This window comes from Ruditapes philippinarum, unplaced genomic scaffold (genome assembly GCF_026571515.1).
Source record: "Ruditapes philippinarum isolate M1 unplaced genomic scaffold, ASM2657151v2 ctg775_1_1_1_1, whole genome shotgun sequence".
Lineage (NCBI taxonomy): Eukaryota > Metazoa > Mollusca > Bivalvia > Venerida > Veneridae > Ruditapes > Ruditapes philippinarum.
In genome coordinates, this window is record NW_026864634.1 from 126,856 (window position 1) to 144,305 (window position 17,450).

Here is a 17,450-nt window from a genome sequence, read left to right on the forward strand (position 1 = left end):
TGTTGTAAATAATTGTTTGTTTGTGTATTATATTTTTTCAAATAAAGTTTATGTTCTGTTCTGTTTGTATTGATTACTTTTCCCCTACTACTATTATAATCTAGATTTATACAAAATGATAAAATATATATTTTAATTGATTCATTTATTAATCATTGAAATGCTATTAATATATCGGTTTAAAATACAGTACATATTATGGGGCCGATTTGGTAAAGGGCCGAAACGTCCGGGGCCGAAACGTCTTGGGTAGTTTGGGGCCGATACGTCTTGGGGCCGAAATGTCTCGAAATCGCACAGGAACTTGAAATTCAATCAAATAACCAATATTAATGATAATATCCAAATAAACCCCCTATATACCATAAATAAACACAATTCGGAATACTTTGCTTGACGTAAAGTATAATTTTGTAAACTTTAAACTGAAACTGCATGTCTACAGTACAAGTAACTCTTTTGCAGAGATAATAAAATTTGGGTTTGCTAAATTTGTTTAGGTTGATTTTTTTCAGACATGCATTTCAGTACAGGAGAAATAATGTTTGTATTTATTTTCGTCATGATTTTTTGCATGATATTTCGCGGTATTTTATGATATTTTGATTCTGTTACGTAAAATTTCAGTGTTCATGTACTTAACTGCGATAGTTTAAGTTTATGAAGGTCAAATAGTTTTACAAAGTTATTGTGTTTCGGATAGTATGGTTTTTCGGATATCAATGATTTCATTACATAATACTAGACTTTCAGCTCGCAAATAATACATTTTTAAAGCATGAATATTTGACTGAGTATGACAAAGAAAACCTGGACATCTATTTCCCTCGACCATAGACTGATAGTGATAGATATTAAGAATTTTAAGATAATTTTTACAATAATTTTTAGTCTTCATACAGTTCCTCATCTGACGTTTTCACCCTCTTCTTCTTCTTCTTCCAATACTGTACATAACACACTCTGGAGCATTGACGTACAGGGTGTATGTACAAAGTGTTGTGCGGCGAATAAGTGCAGATTTAAAAGAAGAACATGTTAAAAATAAAATCAACTCCGGCATAATAGGGCCCCATGACTAGTCCTCCCTTGAAGGCCTCAAGGTTGACTGCTGTGGCTAGGTGCTCTGGAAGCTGGTTCCTCAGGCGGATGGCCGAAGGTACAAAGGAGAACTTCATGGTGTCTGTTCTGCAGAATGGGACATGGAATCTGTGTCCATAGCCATCGCCACCAAGTGTCAGGGGGTGGAAGTACTGTGCAGCTGGGATGGCTATGAGGTTGTGCGTGATCCTGTAGACCATCACTAGCTTGGCATTGGAGCGGCGATGCTGTAGAGTTGGCCAGCCTAGGTCTGTCATCATTGCAGTGGTGCTGCTGGTAGTTTTGTAGTCGCCTTTTACAAATTTCGGGCAGCTCGCCTTTTGGACAGCTTCAAGCTGGTTGATGTTGTTGGCTGTGTGTGGGTCCCAGACTGTGCCTGCGTACTCCAGGATTGGTCTAACAAGGGTCTTGTAGGCCTGGGCCTTGATGTCTTGTGGGCAGCTTGTGATGTTTCTTCTGAGGAATGATAGAGAGTTGTTGGCCTTTTTGATGGTAGATTCTGTATGTATGTTCCATACCCTGGGTGTTCTGCTCCAATTTTGATATTTTGCGTTTGTGCTTTGAATTGTTAATTGGATACAGATCCAGTACAGTGTTGGGATAGTGTAAAAAGTAATTCTAGAAAAAAATATATATTGAAGGCATTTGAACAAATTGAAGCTGTTCATCCTGAAGGATGAGTGGCTCCGAGTCTGAAATTTTTTTTGATCTCTACCTCCTGTCAATATTTTATGACATACCAGAACATACATACTTTGTATCTTTGAACACTTTAATTTACTAGCTCTTTAAACAAATGAATGGAGTTGATTGATTTATCACTGGACCATAATGATAATTGTACTCTATCACTAGACCAAGTTCTGGCTTCCAAAACTTTATAAGCCGCTATTTAACATTTCTGTTTTTTATCTGATGCAGCATTAAAGTTTTGGATTAGACTTGTTACAAAACTTAACCAGAATAACATAAGTTGATTTAACCTTATTTTTCACTTGCAAATACACTTGACCCGATCAATTCTTGTGCATTTTATGTTAAAACAATGATTTTAACATTGTTCTATACCAATTAAAAAAGTATCAAAATATTAATACTTGTCATTAAAATTGCCAATTTAACTGTAAAACATCAATTATGCTGACTACAGTCGGCCATGACATTTAGGTGCCACGCGAGACCTTGTATGACGTCATTGCGAGACGGATTAGAATAGAGTTGTGTACTATATTTAGAACATCTTTGTTGACATGATTTCAATATTTTTATTTAAGATAATGTTTTTGTGTCCGTAGTGGCGACATACAGGGATTACTTCTCCGTCGTCTGTCTGTCCGTCACAAAACTTGTCCAGACTACTCCTCTTAAACTACTGGTGCAATTTCATCCAAACTTTACAGAAATGATCAGTACCAAGTATAGTTGTGCATATTGTCAGCATTTTCCGGTTCAATGATTTTTGTCAGAGTTATGGCCCTTTAATAATTTTTAATTTTAAAGTTTGCCCGGACTACTTCTCTTATACCACTAATTTAATGCAATTTCAATGAAACTTTACAGGATTGATCTGTAGCTCAAGTCCTTGCACATATTGCACGGGTTTTCCGGTTGAATGATTTTTGGCCGAGTTATGGCCCTTTGATAAAAAGGTGTTTTTTTCTGTGTGTTGCCAGATACGCAAAAGCTTGTCCGGACTACTCCTCATAAACTACTGGTGCAATTTTATCCAAACTTTACAGGAATGATCAGTACCAAGTCTAGTTGTGCACTGTCTGTCCGTCTGCCACAAAATTTGTCTCGACATGAAATTGGCCATCATTAGGCGACACATGTGATCACTGATTGCTCTTGTTATTTATTTTCATTATTTTTTAAAACTTTAAAAATAAATTTTTTTGAATACTTTTAATCAGCCAAAATTTACCCCTTTTTAAAATCTTTTAAAAAATGTAATTTATAAAATTTTTGGGAACACAGCTTCAAATGAAAGGGCAGTCTCGTAAAACACTTGGGCAAAAAATTTTGGGAAAAATGAGGCCAAAAGTTTCCCAAAAATTTTACCTTTCAAAAAATTTTTAAAACAATATTTAATGTTCGTAATAAAAATTTTTTTTTCCTCCTTGGCCCTTAAACAAGAATTAAAATATATTTTTATCAAGGGGAGCTTCACCCTTTAAATTCCCTGGCAGTTCATAATGAATACGAGTGTGCAGAAATTTCCGGGACGATTTTTGTGGGCTTTCCCCCTTGGGGTTTCTTAGGGATTTTTGTCATGTTTATAGATAAAACGGGCCCCGGGAAACCTTTTTTCTTTCAACTAGACCATAATGATAATTGTACTGTATCACCAGACCATAATGATAATTGTACTGTATCACTAGACCATAATGATAATTGTACTGTATCACCAGACTATAATGATAATTGTACTGTATCACCAGACCATAATGATAATTGTACTGTATCACTAGACCATAATGATAATTGTACTGTATCACCAGACCATAATGATAATTGTACTGTATCACCAGACCATAATGATAATTGTACTGTATCACCAGACCATAATGATAATTGTACTGTATCACTAGACCATAATGATAATTGTACTGTATCACCAGACTATAATGATAATTGTACTGTATCACCAGACCATAATGATAATTGTACTGTATCACTAGACCATAATGATAATTGTACTGTATCACTAGACCATAATGATAATTGTACTGTATCACTAGACTATAATGATCATTGTACTGTATCACCAGACCATAATGACAAATGCTAATCACTAATTGAAATTTTACTGTATCACCAGAAACCTAAGTGATCATTGTACTGTATCACCTAGACCATAATGATAATTGTACTGTATCACCAGACTATAATGATAATTGTACTGTATCACTAGGACCATAATGCTAATTGTAACTGTATCACCAGACTATAATGATTCATGTTACTGTATCACCAGAACCATAATGATAATTGTACTGTATCACCAGACCATAATGATAATTTGTACTGTATCACTAGACCATAATGCTAATTGTACTGTATCACCAGACCATAATGATTAAATTGCTTACTGTATCACCAGACCATAATGCTATTGCTACTTGTACTCACGTATCACTAAGACCATCATAATGCTAATTGTACTGTATCACTAGACCATAATGCTAATTGTACATGTTATCACTAGACCATTAATGATAATTGTACTGTATCACCAGACCATAATGATAATTGTTACTGTATATCACCAGACCATAATGATAATTGTACTGTATCACTAGACCCTAATGAATTTAATTGTTACTGTATCACTTTAGCACCATAATGGATAATTGGTTACTGTATCACTAAGACCATAATGATAACTGTATCACTAGACCCAATTGTACTGTATCATAGACCATAATGATAATTGTACTGTATCACTAGACCATAATGATAATTGTACTGCTATCACTAGACCTTAATGATCATTTGTACTGTATCACCATACTTATAATGATAATTGTACTGTATCACGTAGACCATAATGATAATTGTACTGTATTTCACTAGATAGCCATAATTTGATAATGAATAATTGTACTGTATCACTAGACCATAATGATAAATTGTTTACTGTATCACTAGACCATAATGATAAATTGTACTGTATCACTAGACTATAATGATAATTGTATACTGTATCACCAGACCATAATGATAATTGTACTGTATCACCAGACCATAATGATAATTGTACTGTATCACTTAGACCATAATGATTAATTGTACTGTATCACTACGACCATATAATGATAATTGTACGTGTATTCACCAGACTATAATGATAATTGTACTGTATCACAAAGCCATAATGATAATTGTACTGTATCACTAGACCATAATGATAATTGTACTGTATCACTAGACCAATAATGATAATTGTTACTTTATCACCAGACCATATAATTGATAATTGTTACTGTTATCCACCAAGACTATTAATGATAATATTGTACTGTATCACTAGACGCCATTAATGATAATTGTACTGTATCACCAGACCATAATGATAATTGTACTATAAACTAATCATCATCCTACAACCTAAATTTCTAACAATGAAGATGTTGAACATTTGTTTTTTACCCAAAAATTTTTTGTTTCCCCAAAGAAAATTGGGTTTGGATAATGGTTTTTCAGGGGACTGGAGGTTATCTTAAATCTTTCTTTAATTTTTGAAGAATTAAACCCAAAAATTTTTAATAACCCTTTTTCAACAAATTGGAGGGATTTTTGGGCTAATTTATTTTGACAGAATTAAATTTTCCCTTTCCCCCCTAAACCCCCCCTCTTCCCCCCCCCCCCCCCCCCCTTTAAAAAGCATGTTTTTTTAATTACCTTTTTTTTTATGATTTCAACCCCAAAATGAAACCCAAAGCCTTTTCCCCATAAAATTTTCAGACCTTTTTTAAACAAAGTTTGGAAAAGCCCTTTTGGTTTGCTTTTATTAAAATTAAATATGAAATTAATAAAGGAGTTATTTTCTGTCTGCAAATACTGCTACATGTACATTTTTTAAGGTAAATTTTTTGTGAAAGTGTACAGTACTGGTTATTTTGTGATTTCAGATGTAAACATGTGTGAATAGAGCTGTCTGGTCAACCTGTGATAATGTACACTTTAAGAGGTTTTGTACACTCCTGTTGGAGCAGTGGGGCTTTTTCTGTGAAGCTACTGTCAACCAATCAAATAGCAAAGGTATAGTAGATACTGTTTGATAGATTAAATTCAGAATTATTGTTGTTGTTTTTTTTTTCACTTGGCTGCTTTATAATAATTGTAATATGTAATATATGTAATTATAATGTTGTAATATGTCTATCAGAATCACTGCAACAAGTCAAGTATTGAATATAAATATAAAATAAACTATAATATCATCCAAGTTCAATAAATATTGTACACAAATCCAAATGGTCCCAAAAAATGGCTTTTTGCTTTTGAACAGTTTTTAAATTTTTCAACATATTTTCATTTTATGACTTTTATTGGGGTAAAAAATTTTTTAATTAAAAATTTTTTAAAACCCCCCCGAAAGTTTAAAAAACTTAAAAGGGAAATTAAAAAAAAATTTTTTAGCCAATTAAATATCTTTCTAACTTTATTTAAAATTTTTACATTAAAGAGGGGTTTTCCAGTTTTACTATTACACATGTAGATTTTTATTTAGGACTTGACTTCTTTGACCTTTGGGAAAAAAAATCCTTTACTACCTGGGAAAAAAGAAAAAATTTACCTTTTTACCAAATTTAAAGGGCCTTAAACCCTTTAAGATGAAATTTCCTTTTATTCCGAATTAATTTTAATTTTCAATTACTTTTAGGTTTTTTGGGAAAATTTTTGGGTTTGATTAATTTAGACTTGCTCTGTTATCAGTTAAATTACAATAACTTTAAGAGAGTAATTGATAGATAATTGATTACATTCAATTTATAAATATAAAACAAAATTTAAACTGTATCATGTGAAATAAAGGCATCCTTTGAATTTAAATAGTTTCCTGTTAAATCTATAGTAATCAATGTCAGTCAAATTGTAATCATAATTTATACTGACTGAATTAAAGCTGTAATTGATTAATTATCCCCCGCCGAATATTTTCGGCGGAGGATATAGAAATAGTCTCCGTCCGACCTTCCGTCTGTCCGTCCGTCCGACATTTTTGTCCGGAGCATATCTCTAAAAGTATTTGAGTTATCAACTTGAAACTTCATAGGTGGATAGACCTCATTGAGGAGGAGTGCAGTGCACAAGAATGATAACTCTACCTTGCATGATTTTTGAGTTATTGCCCTTTGTTATTTTTCAAAATTGATTTTTGTCCAGAGCATAACTCAAAAAGCCTATGAGATATTAACATGAAACTTCATAGGTCACAGGTGCATAGATCTCACTCAGGAGGTGTGCAGTGCACAAGAATGATAACTCTACCTTTCATAATTTTTGAGTTATTGCCCTTTGTTATTTTTTATACCTAATTTTTCACCTGAGTGGAACATAACTCAAAAAGTGTTTGAGATATCAACATGAAATGTCATAGGTGGATAGATCTTATTGAGGAGGAATGTTGTGCGCAAGAATGATAACTCTTTCCTATACAATTTTTGAGTTATTGCCCTTTGTTTTTTTTCATGCTATTTTGTCCAGAGCTTATCTCAAAAAGTATTTGAGGTATCAACTTGAAACTTCAAAGGTGGATGGATCTCATTGAGGAGGAGTGCAGTGCTTAAGAATGATAACTCTACCCTGCATTATTTTTGAGTTATTGCCCTTTGTTATTTTTCAAAATTAATTTTTGTCCAGAGCATAAATCAAAAAGCCTTTGAGATATCAAAATGAAACTTCATAGGTGCATAGATCTCACTCAGGAGGTGTGCACTGCACAAGAATGATAACTGTACCTTTTATAATTTTTGAGTTATTGCCCTTTGTTATTTTTCATACTTAATTTTTCAATTCAATTTTTCAAAAAGTATTTGAGGTATCAACTTGAAACTTCATAGGTGGATAGATTTTACTGAGGAGGAATGCAGCACACAAGAATGATAACCTACTCTGCATTATTTTTCAGTTATTGCCCTTTGTTATTTTCAGCCATCAGTATTCACATAGGTTTCAAATCTGTAATCACTATAGCCATCAGTTTTCATTACCAAAAGACCTCTTAAAATGGAGTTATTCTGCTCTACTACATATACATTCTTCCAATTAGCAAACACATTCGGCGGGGGATGGCCATGTTGACATGGCTCTTGTTACAATTAACTTACTGTGTAATAATGCAATCTATTAAAAACTTGATCATTGTGATTAATGATTACTCCAGGTCTGTATCCTGGCGGGATCCAGAAAATTGGCCTATAATGTTATGCACCTGGTTGTCTGTCTGTGCTTCTGTTAGCAGTTTATGTGTCTGGTCTGTATCTTTTGAACCGGTGGAAGAAAATTGAAACTACTTGGCAGAAAATGTTAACCATAATGTGAAAATGTGTAAAACACAGACTTGGACTTATGAGAAAAAAATTTATTGGCCCTGTCCTGGGGATTACTTCAATTAGCATAGACTTACATGTATAGGAAAACACATTTAAATTCCATTGTGTGAAACTGCAATATCTTGAGCTTAGATATTTAGCATGTAGCATCATTGCCTTATAATATTGAGCTTTACAGAACTGATATGTCAATCATACCCCTTGGTTCGATATTGGCCCTGTTCTAGGGTCTCTTGATTTAAATTAACTTATATATGTATAGGAAAAACACATCTGAGACTTATTGTGTGAAACTATTATGTGCAGAGCTTAGATATTTGGCGGCATGTAACATTGCTGTGTGGACTACAAAATAACTGGTATTAATCATGACCCTTGGGTCATTATTGGCCAAGCCCCTAGTCTTGTATGCAAAAACACATTTCAGTCTTATTTAGTGAAACTAAGATATTTAGTATGTAGTTTAACTTTGTGAACCGCTGCAAGACTGATATTAATCATCTCCCTGAGGTCAATATTGGCCCAAAGTGGTCACTTGATTTCTAGGGGGTGTCCGTGGCCAAGTGGTTTATAATAAGATTGTTGACTTTAAATCACTTGCCCCTCACCGCTGTGGGTTCGAATCCTGACAGGGACTTTGGATTTTTTCATGTGAGGAAGCTAATTAGCTAGCTAACAGAAAGTCGGTGGTTCTACTCAGGTGCCCGTTCATGCCTGAAATAATGCACGGAAGGGCACCTGAGGTCTTCCTCCACTAGTAAAGCTGGAACGTTGCGATATGACCTATACTGTGTCGATGTGAAGTAAAACCCAAAACAAACTTGATTTGTACTAAAGTTATATGAATCATGACCCTCAGGTCAAAATTGGCCCTTTCACAGGAGTCACTGGCCTTATGTAGACTAAGGTATAGGAAAACACATCATTTTGTGAATAATACTATGCATCTATATTATGCATCAATATTTGGCATTTAGCATTGCTTAGTAGACCTTGATAAAAACATTTGAATTATACATTTAGATGAAAAATGCCTCTGCCATGGAGGTCATATGTTATTATAAGTATGATTAAGGTAAAACTTTTTTCAGACAAGTTTCTTGATTGGGTCTCTACTCTTATTGATAGATTATTTTTGATAACTTGAACAAATAACATTTGGGTTTATATTGCACTGCCTTTGCGTTTCTCTTCATATGCAACACTATTGAGCACAGATATTGTTTGTTTTGTATTATTTTCAGATACATTATAAAGTGATATCCCGATGCCTCACAACTGGACATATACCTGTGGAAAAAATACTTTCCAAGCATCAGCAACAGAAACCTGTGATCCAACATAAGAGAACATTAATGAAGCATTCATTATCATCTTTCATACCAAAATATGATGAGGACAAAGTACCAAGAGACTTTGAACTGATATATGAGGCGACTCTAGCAAATACCCATGTTATAGCGTTTTTTTGTCTTGGCGCATTTATCTTGCTGTATGGAAGTTTTATGGCATATTTATGTTTGCTGTTTACAGATAACTGGACATTTGAGGAGCAGACAGTCATTACTGGTACTAACATGACTGTTTCAACACTCGGGTTAAAGTTTTCTGGATCAGTGCTTTGTTTTCTGATTTTTTGGTTATTTTATGGGATACGATATGCACGGCTGCCTGTACAGAGAATTTATCAAAGTCCCAATCATATAGACTTTATAGGAATTTTAAAGTCTGGCGTTTTTAAAACAGAGAGGGTGGAGTTTAATCTTAGTGAAGTTATAGGTTTATCACCTGGTGCAAAACGAGGTAAAACTTCAAGTAATGCAATTGTAAAAGGAAGAGAATGTCTTATTTATGCTAGTGACTTTAAAATACCAGAACAGTTCAATCATATTCTAGGCTTTAAACAGTGATAAATGGCTGGTTGGTGAGTCATTGTATATATAGAGAAAGAGATCAATAAAATTGTTACATTTTAATTCAAAGAGAATGTTATGCTGAATGTAGGTGATAGAAACATTTTTCGATGACAGAAACATTTTCTGTGCTCATTTGATTTTTCATTTATACATATTATTATATTAAACATTTTCAGACATTTTTATGTGTTTGATTTTAGTGTCCGTATAGAATTAAATATTATTTTTTTAGCCAAGCTATTGGTAAACTAATTCTTATGTCAAGGCAACACTTTGATAATGTTTTACTTTTCATCTAAATCATCTATGGTATTTATTTTAATCTTCAAAACTATCCATGATACATATTTGAAGACCCGTACTTTACAATGATTTTTATACCTATGAAGACAACTGTCTTTGAACATACTATGGTTTGGCATTGTCTGTTGGTCTGTCTGTTTGTACACATTCTCAAGTTAATGCGGCCACCCTTTTGTCGGCATTTGCGTCCATATAGTTAAGGTTTAATGCGTAGCCTGGTATCTCCATAATTACTGAAGAAAATGGATTGAAACTTCACACACTTGTTCTTTCTGATTTTAACTCTGATTTCCTTTTTTGCATATTTTTGCCCCTTTTTCCATTTACGAAAATTCTTGGTTATGTTTTTGCATGTAAGCTGGTATCTCTATAATTACTGAAGGGAATGGATTGAAACTTTACACGCTTCTTTTTCTGTGAATATGTAACATGATTGGCACAGTCCAATAATTTGCTTTTTTGCATATTTATGCCCCGTCTTTGACTTGGAAATTCTTGTAGTTTTTGCATGTAAGATGATATCTCTTTTACTATGGAAGGGAATGGATTGAAACTTCATACGCTTTTCTCTGTGATTAAATAATATGATTGGTCCAAGTACCATTACTCTGATTTGCTTTTTTGCATAATTGAGCTTAGAAATTCTTAGTTAAGTTTTTGTGTGTAAGCTTGTATCTTCATTACAACTTGAAGGTTTGTGCCTTTTTTGTGACAATTTTATATTCATAAAATGATAATATTGAAAGCATTGATTTACTCAATAAAACATGTCAATAACAAGCCCTAGTACCTTTTTCGAACAATTTTATTATAGTATTATAACAATACAATTCTCATTGAAACACCTTTCTGACAACTCTTTCAAATTGTCAAGCGTTGCTGTCCTCTGACAATAAAACTAGGTCCCTTTCTAAGCAGATTTACTGTCAAGTAGGATTCCAGTGATAATTTGTAGTTTGTATGTTAAACTCGAGTTAAGTTCAATTCTTGCAGCAATTAAATGATGAAGTTGTGCCCCTTTATTTGCAATTTTTTTTGTCTGGTGTTTGGTGCATTGATTGGTCACTACCTCTAACCTCCTTTTTTACCCCCTACCTTTCCTAAATGATCTAAACTGCAGTTGTTTTTTGTGCTCCTACTATGGGGGGATGTAGAGTTACCCTTTTCCTTTCGTCCATTCTCATTTTTGTGTCGCAAGAAGCTCAAAAAGTATTTTACCTAGAGTCATGAAACTTTACAGGAATGTTGAACAGCATGTCTAGTTGTGCATCTGGGTATTTTCTTGTGGATTTATTCAGTATTTGTAGTGTTATTGCCCTTGACTTAGTGAAATTTGCATTTTTCAACTTGTGTCCCCTATAGCTCAAAAAGTATTTGACCTAGGGTCATGCAACTTTACTGGAATGTTGATCAGCATGTGTAGTTGTGCACCTGGGTATTTTCCTGTGGATTTATTAGCTCAGCTGAGCTAGTTAAGGGTGAGCTTTTAGGATCATTGAATATCTGTCGTCTGTTGTCAGTCCACATTTGTTCTTTAACACTCTAGCAGTCACATTTTTGCCTCAATCATCATCAAACTTTGTCGGGATGCTTCTCTAGGTAATTTCTCGGATTAATTCGAACATGGGTCATCTCGGATGAAAAACTTGGTCACAGGAGCTTAAAATAGAAAAATCTTGTTAACACAGTGGCTACTGTTTTGATTCAAGTTTGTTTTTATGACTTCTAGGTCAAGTTCGAAAATGGGTCACCTGGGGTCAAAAACTAGGTCACACTGCCCAAATACAGAAAAACCTTGTTAACACTCTAGTTGTCACATTTTTTACTCAATCATCAACAAACTTGGTCAGGATGCTTGTCTAGATAATTGCTGGGATGAGTTCAAGCATGGGTCATTCCAGATGTAAAACTAGGTCTTAGGAGTTAAAAATGGAAAAATCTCTTGTGATCATTGCAGGTGAAAAAAAAAACTTCAGTGCAAGGCCAAAATACAGAACAGGCTTAAGTTTAGTGCTCATTTATTGTCCCCTACCGGTTTAACATCTGTCTGTCAGTTCTGTCAGTCCACAAAACTGGATCCCGCGATAACGCAAAAAGTACTGAAAATATTTTTATGAAACTTGATATATGGATAGATGGCTGTATGGAGATTATGCACTTTTTTTCTTTTCTTCCTATGTTGAAAATTCTGGTTGCTATGGCAACAAATAGTCTGAAAATATGGCAAATTTAACACATAAACTGGATCCAGTGATAACTCAAAAAGTACTGAAAATATTTTAATGAAACTTAAAATATGGATAGATGGCAGTCTGCAAATTATGCACATTTTTTTTCTTCCTATGTTAAAAATTCTGGTTGCAATGGCAACAAATAGCCTGAATTTCAAGGTTTCTGATTTAAATTTTTCAGCTTTTTCACTATAAGTTCTTTATTTCTTAAGGTGTTTACTTCAAACTTTAAATATAGATAGATAGATTTATTTTGGCAAAGGAAGCATAAACATAGTTGACAATATAACATAGGATAAAATAATGAGCATTATTAAATACTATATCACATACGAGTAAAACTATGACATGCTCACCAAAACCAAGGATAACACAAAAAAGGGCAAAAAAGCTCTTATTTCCATTGTGGTCCTTTGTACTGGCGGCATGACATAGAGAGGCAAACCTTAATATAATCATGTTTAAAAATACTTATAAATCATAAAAATGTATATCACAGTCAAATCTTGAGTTAATGATACTCCTGTTTACAGCTAGGATTTAAAACACATTACTAAAATTGTAATAAGATAAATGGCAGACAATTTAAAATCCTGAGCCGAAATATGTAAAAACATGTTTTAAAAAAAAAATTTAAATACTGTTCATAAGATGACTTTTGATGGCAACCTTAACTTTAACTTTGTAACCTGTTGATCTCCGTTAACTTTACAGGTAAATCATTCCATAATTTAATACCAGAGAAAGCAAATGATTTAGAACCCTGGCCTTTGACCTTAGGTAGACAATATCCACCCTTTTGACTAAGTCTTGTACTATAATTATGAATGGAATCTTGTGAAATAAAGTGTTCAGACATGTAATCCGGAGATAGGCCATTTTTTATCTTAAAAACATGACACAACATTATCTGTTCAACTCTTTTGTGGACCGGTAACCAGTTAAGGGACTTAAAGTGTAATGGGTCAATGTGGGCTCTAGAGTCCAAGTCAAGTACAAATCTCATTATTTTGTTTTGACAAGTTTGTAACTTATTTTTTAAAGACTGTGTCAAGCTAATATACCAAACAGAGCATGCGTAATCATAGTGACACTGAATAAGGGACATAACCAGAAGTTTCTTGGTATGCTGAGTAAGAAACTCTTTCTTGCGGTAAAGAAATTTTAACCAAGAGTTGGCCTTCTTAAGAACAGACTCGGCCATGGCGCAAAATGACAGATTTTGGTCTATAGTAATCCCAAGATACTTGATAGATGAAGTTGATTCAATGGATGTACCATCACAGGTTATATGCAGGTTAGATTGTGACCTAAGTTTTTGCCTGGACCCAAATAAAATTGACTCGGTTTTACCCAAATGCAATGACAACTTATTGTCCACTAACCATTGGCTGACCAATTCCATATCATCTGTCAATGCCTTTTCAACAACAGATAAACTTTTACCAGATACAAGGATACCAGAATCATCAGCATACAAAAGCAATTTATTTTTGACCACAGCTGACATATCATTTACATAAATTAAAAAGAGAAGGGGTCCAAGGATTGAGCCCTGAGGAACACCACATGTAATTTTGGAATTGGAAGAATAAGTACCAGAGACATCTACAAGCTGCTGTCTATCTGATAAATATGATTTGAACCAATTTAGGACGTCAATACTAAGACCTGATGCTTGCAGTTTCATTAAAAGAATGGAATGGTCGACTGTGTCAAACGCTTTCTGCAAATCCAGCAGCACCATACCAACAACATTACCTTTATCATTTTCATACCTGATAAAGTCTGTAAGGTGAATCAGACAAGTATCGGTAGAGAAGCCACTCCTGAAACCTGATTGAAATTTATACAGCAGATCTTTATCCTTAAAATAAGCTTCAACCTGGTCATAAACCACCTTTTCAAGGATTTTAGATACAACATTTAAAATGGACACAGGCCGGTAATTACCAACAGACAATTTGTCGTTTTTTTTATAGAGGGGAACAACTCTTGCAGATTTAAGATCATCAGGGACTTGACCTTGGATAAGGGATAAGTTTATGATATGAGCTAATGGACTAGCAATAACTGGGGATCTATCTCTGATAAGTTTCTTGCCATTACCCACATCATATGTGAGAAGGTTTACAACTCTAGCACAAAAATTATCAGTATTACCTCCCTTGAACTTTGAATTTTTATGAAAAAAAAACGTCTTTTTTAAATAACTTCTTTATTTTCTAATGTATCTACTTCAAACTTCATATATATGTTTCTTATTATCACTCAACATTTTTGAGAAGGTCAAATACTCTAGCAAGACTATTTCCAGAATTATGTCCCCCTTGAACTTAGATTGTTTTCGATAAATTGGTATTTTTTACTCCAACTTCTTCATTTCTTATAGGATTTACTCTAAAATCCCACATCGTAATAATATGACAAGGTTGTATAAACATAATTTCCTTACTAGGCAGGGAAACTTAACACATTACTGTGAAATAGACAAACTTAGAACTCAAAAGATTTAAGTTCATTTGTGTTATTTATTCACTGGTAAAATTGAAATCAGAATGTTGCTAGGGTTCTAACCGGTAGGGGACTTATGGATTGCTTGCTATACTATGATAATTGCTTGTTCCATTTTGTAATTTCCAGGTAATTTTCTAAATGCTTCCTCCATTTTATCCACGGCCAAAGCTTTTTGTCTACCCCTCAAACTATTTAATTTACTAGCCAATACAACAGTTTAACAATTGTAATGATAGCACGTATTCCACAAATTTGTTAAGAGATCCATTTGGAAGGACATGTGATGATTCATATTACATATAATTACGGGTTGAATGCAAGTGTTGCTTTGAAAACTGTATGTCATGTGTTGATTGGTGTTGTTCAATTAAATCCTGCAGTCGGTTTTGGCTTTAAGGTATTAGGGGGCAGGGGACATATTCGAATGATGGCCCCGGTCAAATTTTTTAATAACTCAGACATGGTGTTTTGAAGGTACTGATAACTTCTGATATTTCTCTGTCATTGTAATTCTTTCTTGTTTGTGTGTAGGAAATGAGATATATTTTTGGGTTTTTACCCGAAACTAAGCGTTTTGGTAGCTTTGTATGTATTTCTGACTCTCCGAATGGAGGTGAAAAAGTTAAAAATCAAGCTTTGACAGTTGGCGCCAAACAAGTAAGAAATTTCAGATAAATTTTGTGAAAAATCTAAACGTATGACAGACACTTTATTTGTCATTTCTGAAAATGCCATAGCTTTGCACTGCGTGTTACTGATATTTTTAAAGGAATCGGGCGGATTCTGGAGTATGCTGCACCTTCATGAAGATTGCCTATATTGGTACATTTTAGGTGTGATTTTGGCTGGGTGGGGGTAAATATAAATTGCTGTCAGTCATTTTTTGAAGGAGCAATGCATGCAAACTATTATTTTCTTCAATGTATGTCATATATCATTGAATAATGCTGTGCAACTGGTTATCTGCCTGTGAAACAGATTTTGAAATATTTGGAATTGTGTTTCTGGTCACACTGAAATACAAAATTTTTCATTTTTAGGTCCCCTGCCCCCTTAGCACCCTAATGCATTACCTCCGCGTTGAAGAGTATTCAAATAGGCTAGAACTACTGTTAACTACATTGAAAATGAGGGCCATGGGTTCAATCCCCAGAAGGATTAACTTTTTTTCTCTTTCTTTTTTTCTTTTAACATTATTTATGTATCTCTCATGTCCTTTTTGGAAAAAAAAAATGTTTAATTTTGATTTTTTAATTTATATAGGTATTTATTGGCTAAATTATGCTTAATCTAGTAATAAATATGATACCTGACATTTTCAAAGTGTAATATAATCAAAACTAGACGGTAAAAGTATTTCATATTTTACAAGATCAACCAATATACTTTTTTAAAAATTTAGGGAAACTTTGAAAACAGGCACTCATTTGGGTAAATTTTAAGATTTTTTTTAATTAGGCTCCCTAAGTAGAAAAATGGTCAGACACGTGGTAAAAATGGGTGGGGTAGGGTAACATTTTTATACAGATTTCAAAAATTGTATGTAGAAACCATAATTTTGCTTATGTGGATTGTTAGCTGAATGGTACTATTTGTTTCTTACCAAAAATTAATTGGAAAACATTTTTCATTAGAAAGTTATTGCAGATTATTTAAAGGTTCCTCATTTCTAAAAAAGGGCCCTCATAACATCCTAGCTTGAGTTCAGAAAAGTGGCCATAACTTGATTTCCGTACGGTAAACTTTGTTTAAATTTTGCATACAGGTGTACTTTAAGATATGCATCTGACCTATGATGTCAATTTTTCAGTTCCTTATAGTGCCCATTAGGGTCCTAATACCTTAAAGTCTTCTTGTGCGAAATTACTAGTACATGGCCCCAGAGCTTTAATGATATCTTGCATGTAGTATTAACGGACACCTAGGCCACAAATGTTTAAAAAACTATGCAGCTTATGTCAAAATTGACAACCTAATGTGACTTTCATTGAAGAATTGTCATTTTTAGTAAGGTATCTCAGATGACACCTTGGGCCATCATTGCCCTCTGGTTTAAGCTAATCTGAGCACAGTGCTTAGAGTAAACCTTTTGTGATGACAATGTGTCCGTCAGCAGGTGTTATTCTCTCTGTAAACAGCATTTCCTATTAAACCGTATGGTAGATTTTTACTCCACTGAAATGGTCTGTAAGAGGTCCTTTACAAAAGTTAATGATCCAGTTTAATGCATAAGTAGGTCACAAGAGCGGGTCTAAAGTAAACTTTTGAAATTAAATCTTCCTGGAACTAGAATTCCCATAACTTTCGAGTTTTGTCCTCTA

The 17,450-nt window shown here is 33.7% G+C and overlaps 1 protein-coding gene across 1 annotated transcript; it reads left to right on the forward strand.

The window, feature by feature from the left end:
• Positions 1–402: 402 nt before the first annotated feature.
• Positions 403–10,259, forward strand: LOC132726335 (uncharacterized). The gene is made up of 3 exons (XM_060711647.1): positions 403–543; positions 5,736–5,865; positions 9,407–10,259. The coding sequence occupies exons 2-3, from the start codon at positions 5,779–5,781 to the stop codon at positions 10,070–10,072; spliced, it is 753 nt and encodes a 250-aa protein (XP_060567630.1). The 5' UTR covers positions 403–543; positions 5,736–5,778; the 3' UTR covers positions 10,073–10,259.
• The last annotated feature ends 7,191 nt before the right edge of the window (positions 10,260–17,450 follow it).

Coding starts and splice junctions, on each gene's coding strand:
- LOC132726335 (XM_060711647.1), top strand. CDS start 5,779: ATGTACACTTTAAGAGGTTTTGTACACTCCTGTTGGAGCAGTGGGGCT. Junction 5,866..9,406: donor CAACCAATCAAATAGCAAAG/GTATAGTAGATA, acceptor TATTATTTTCAG/ATACATTATAAAGTGATATC.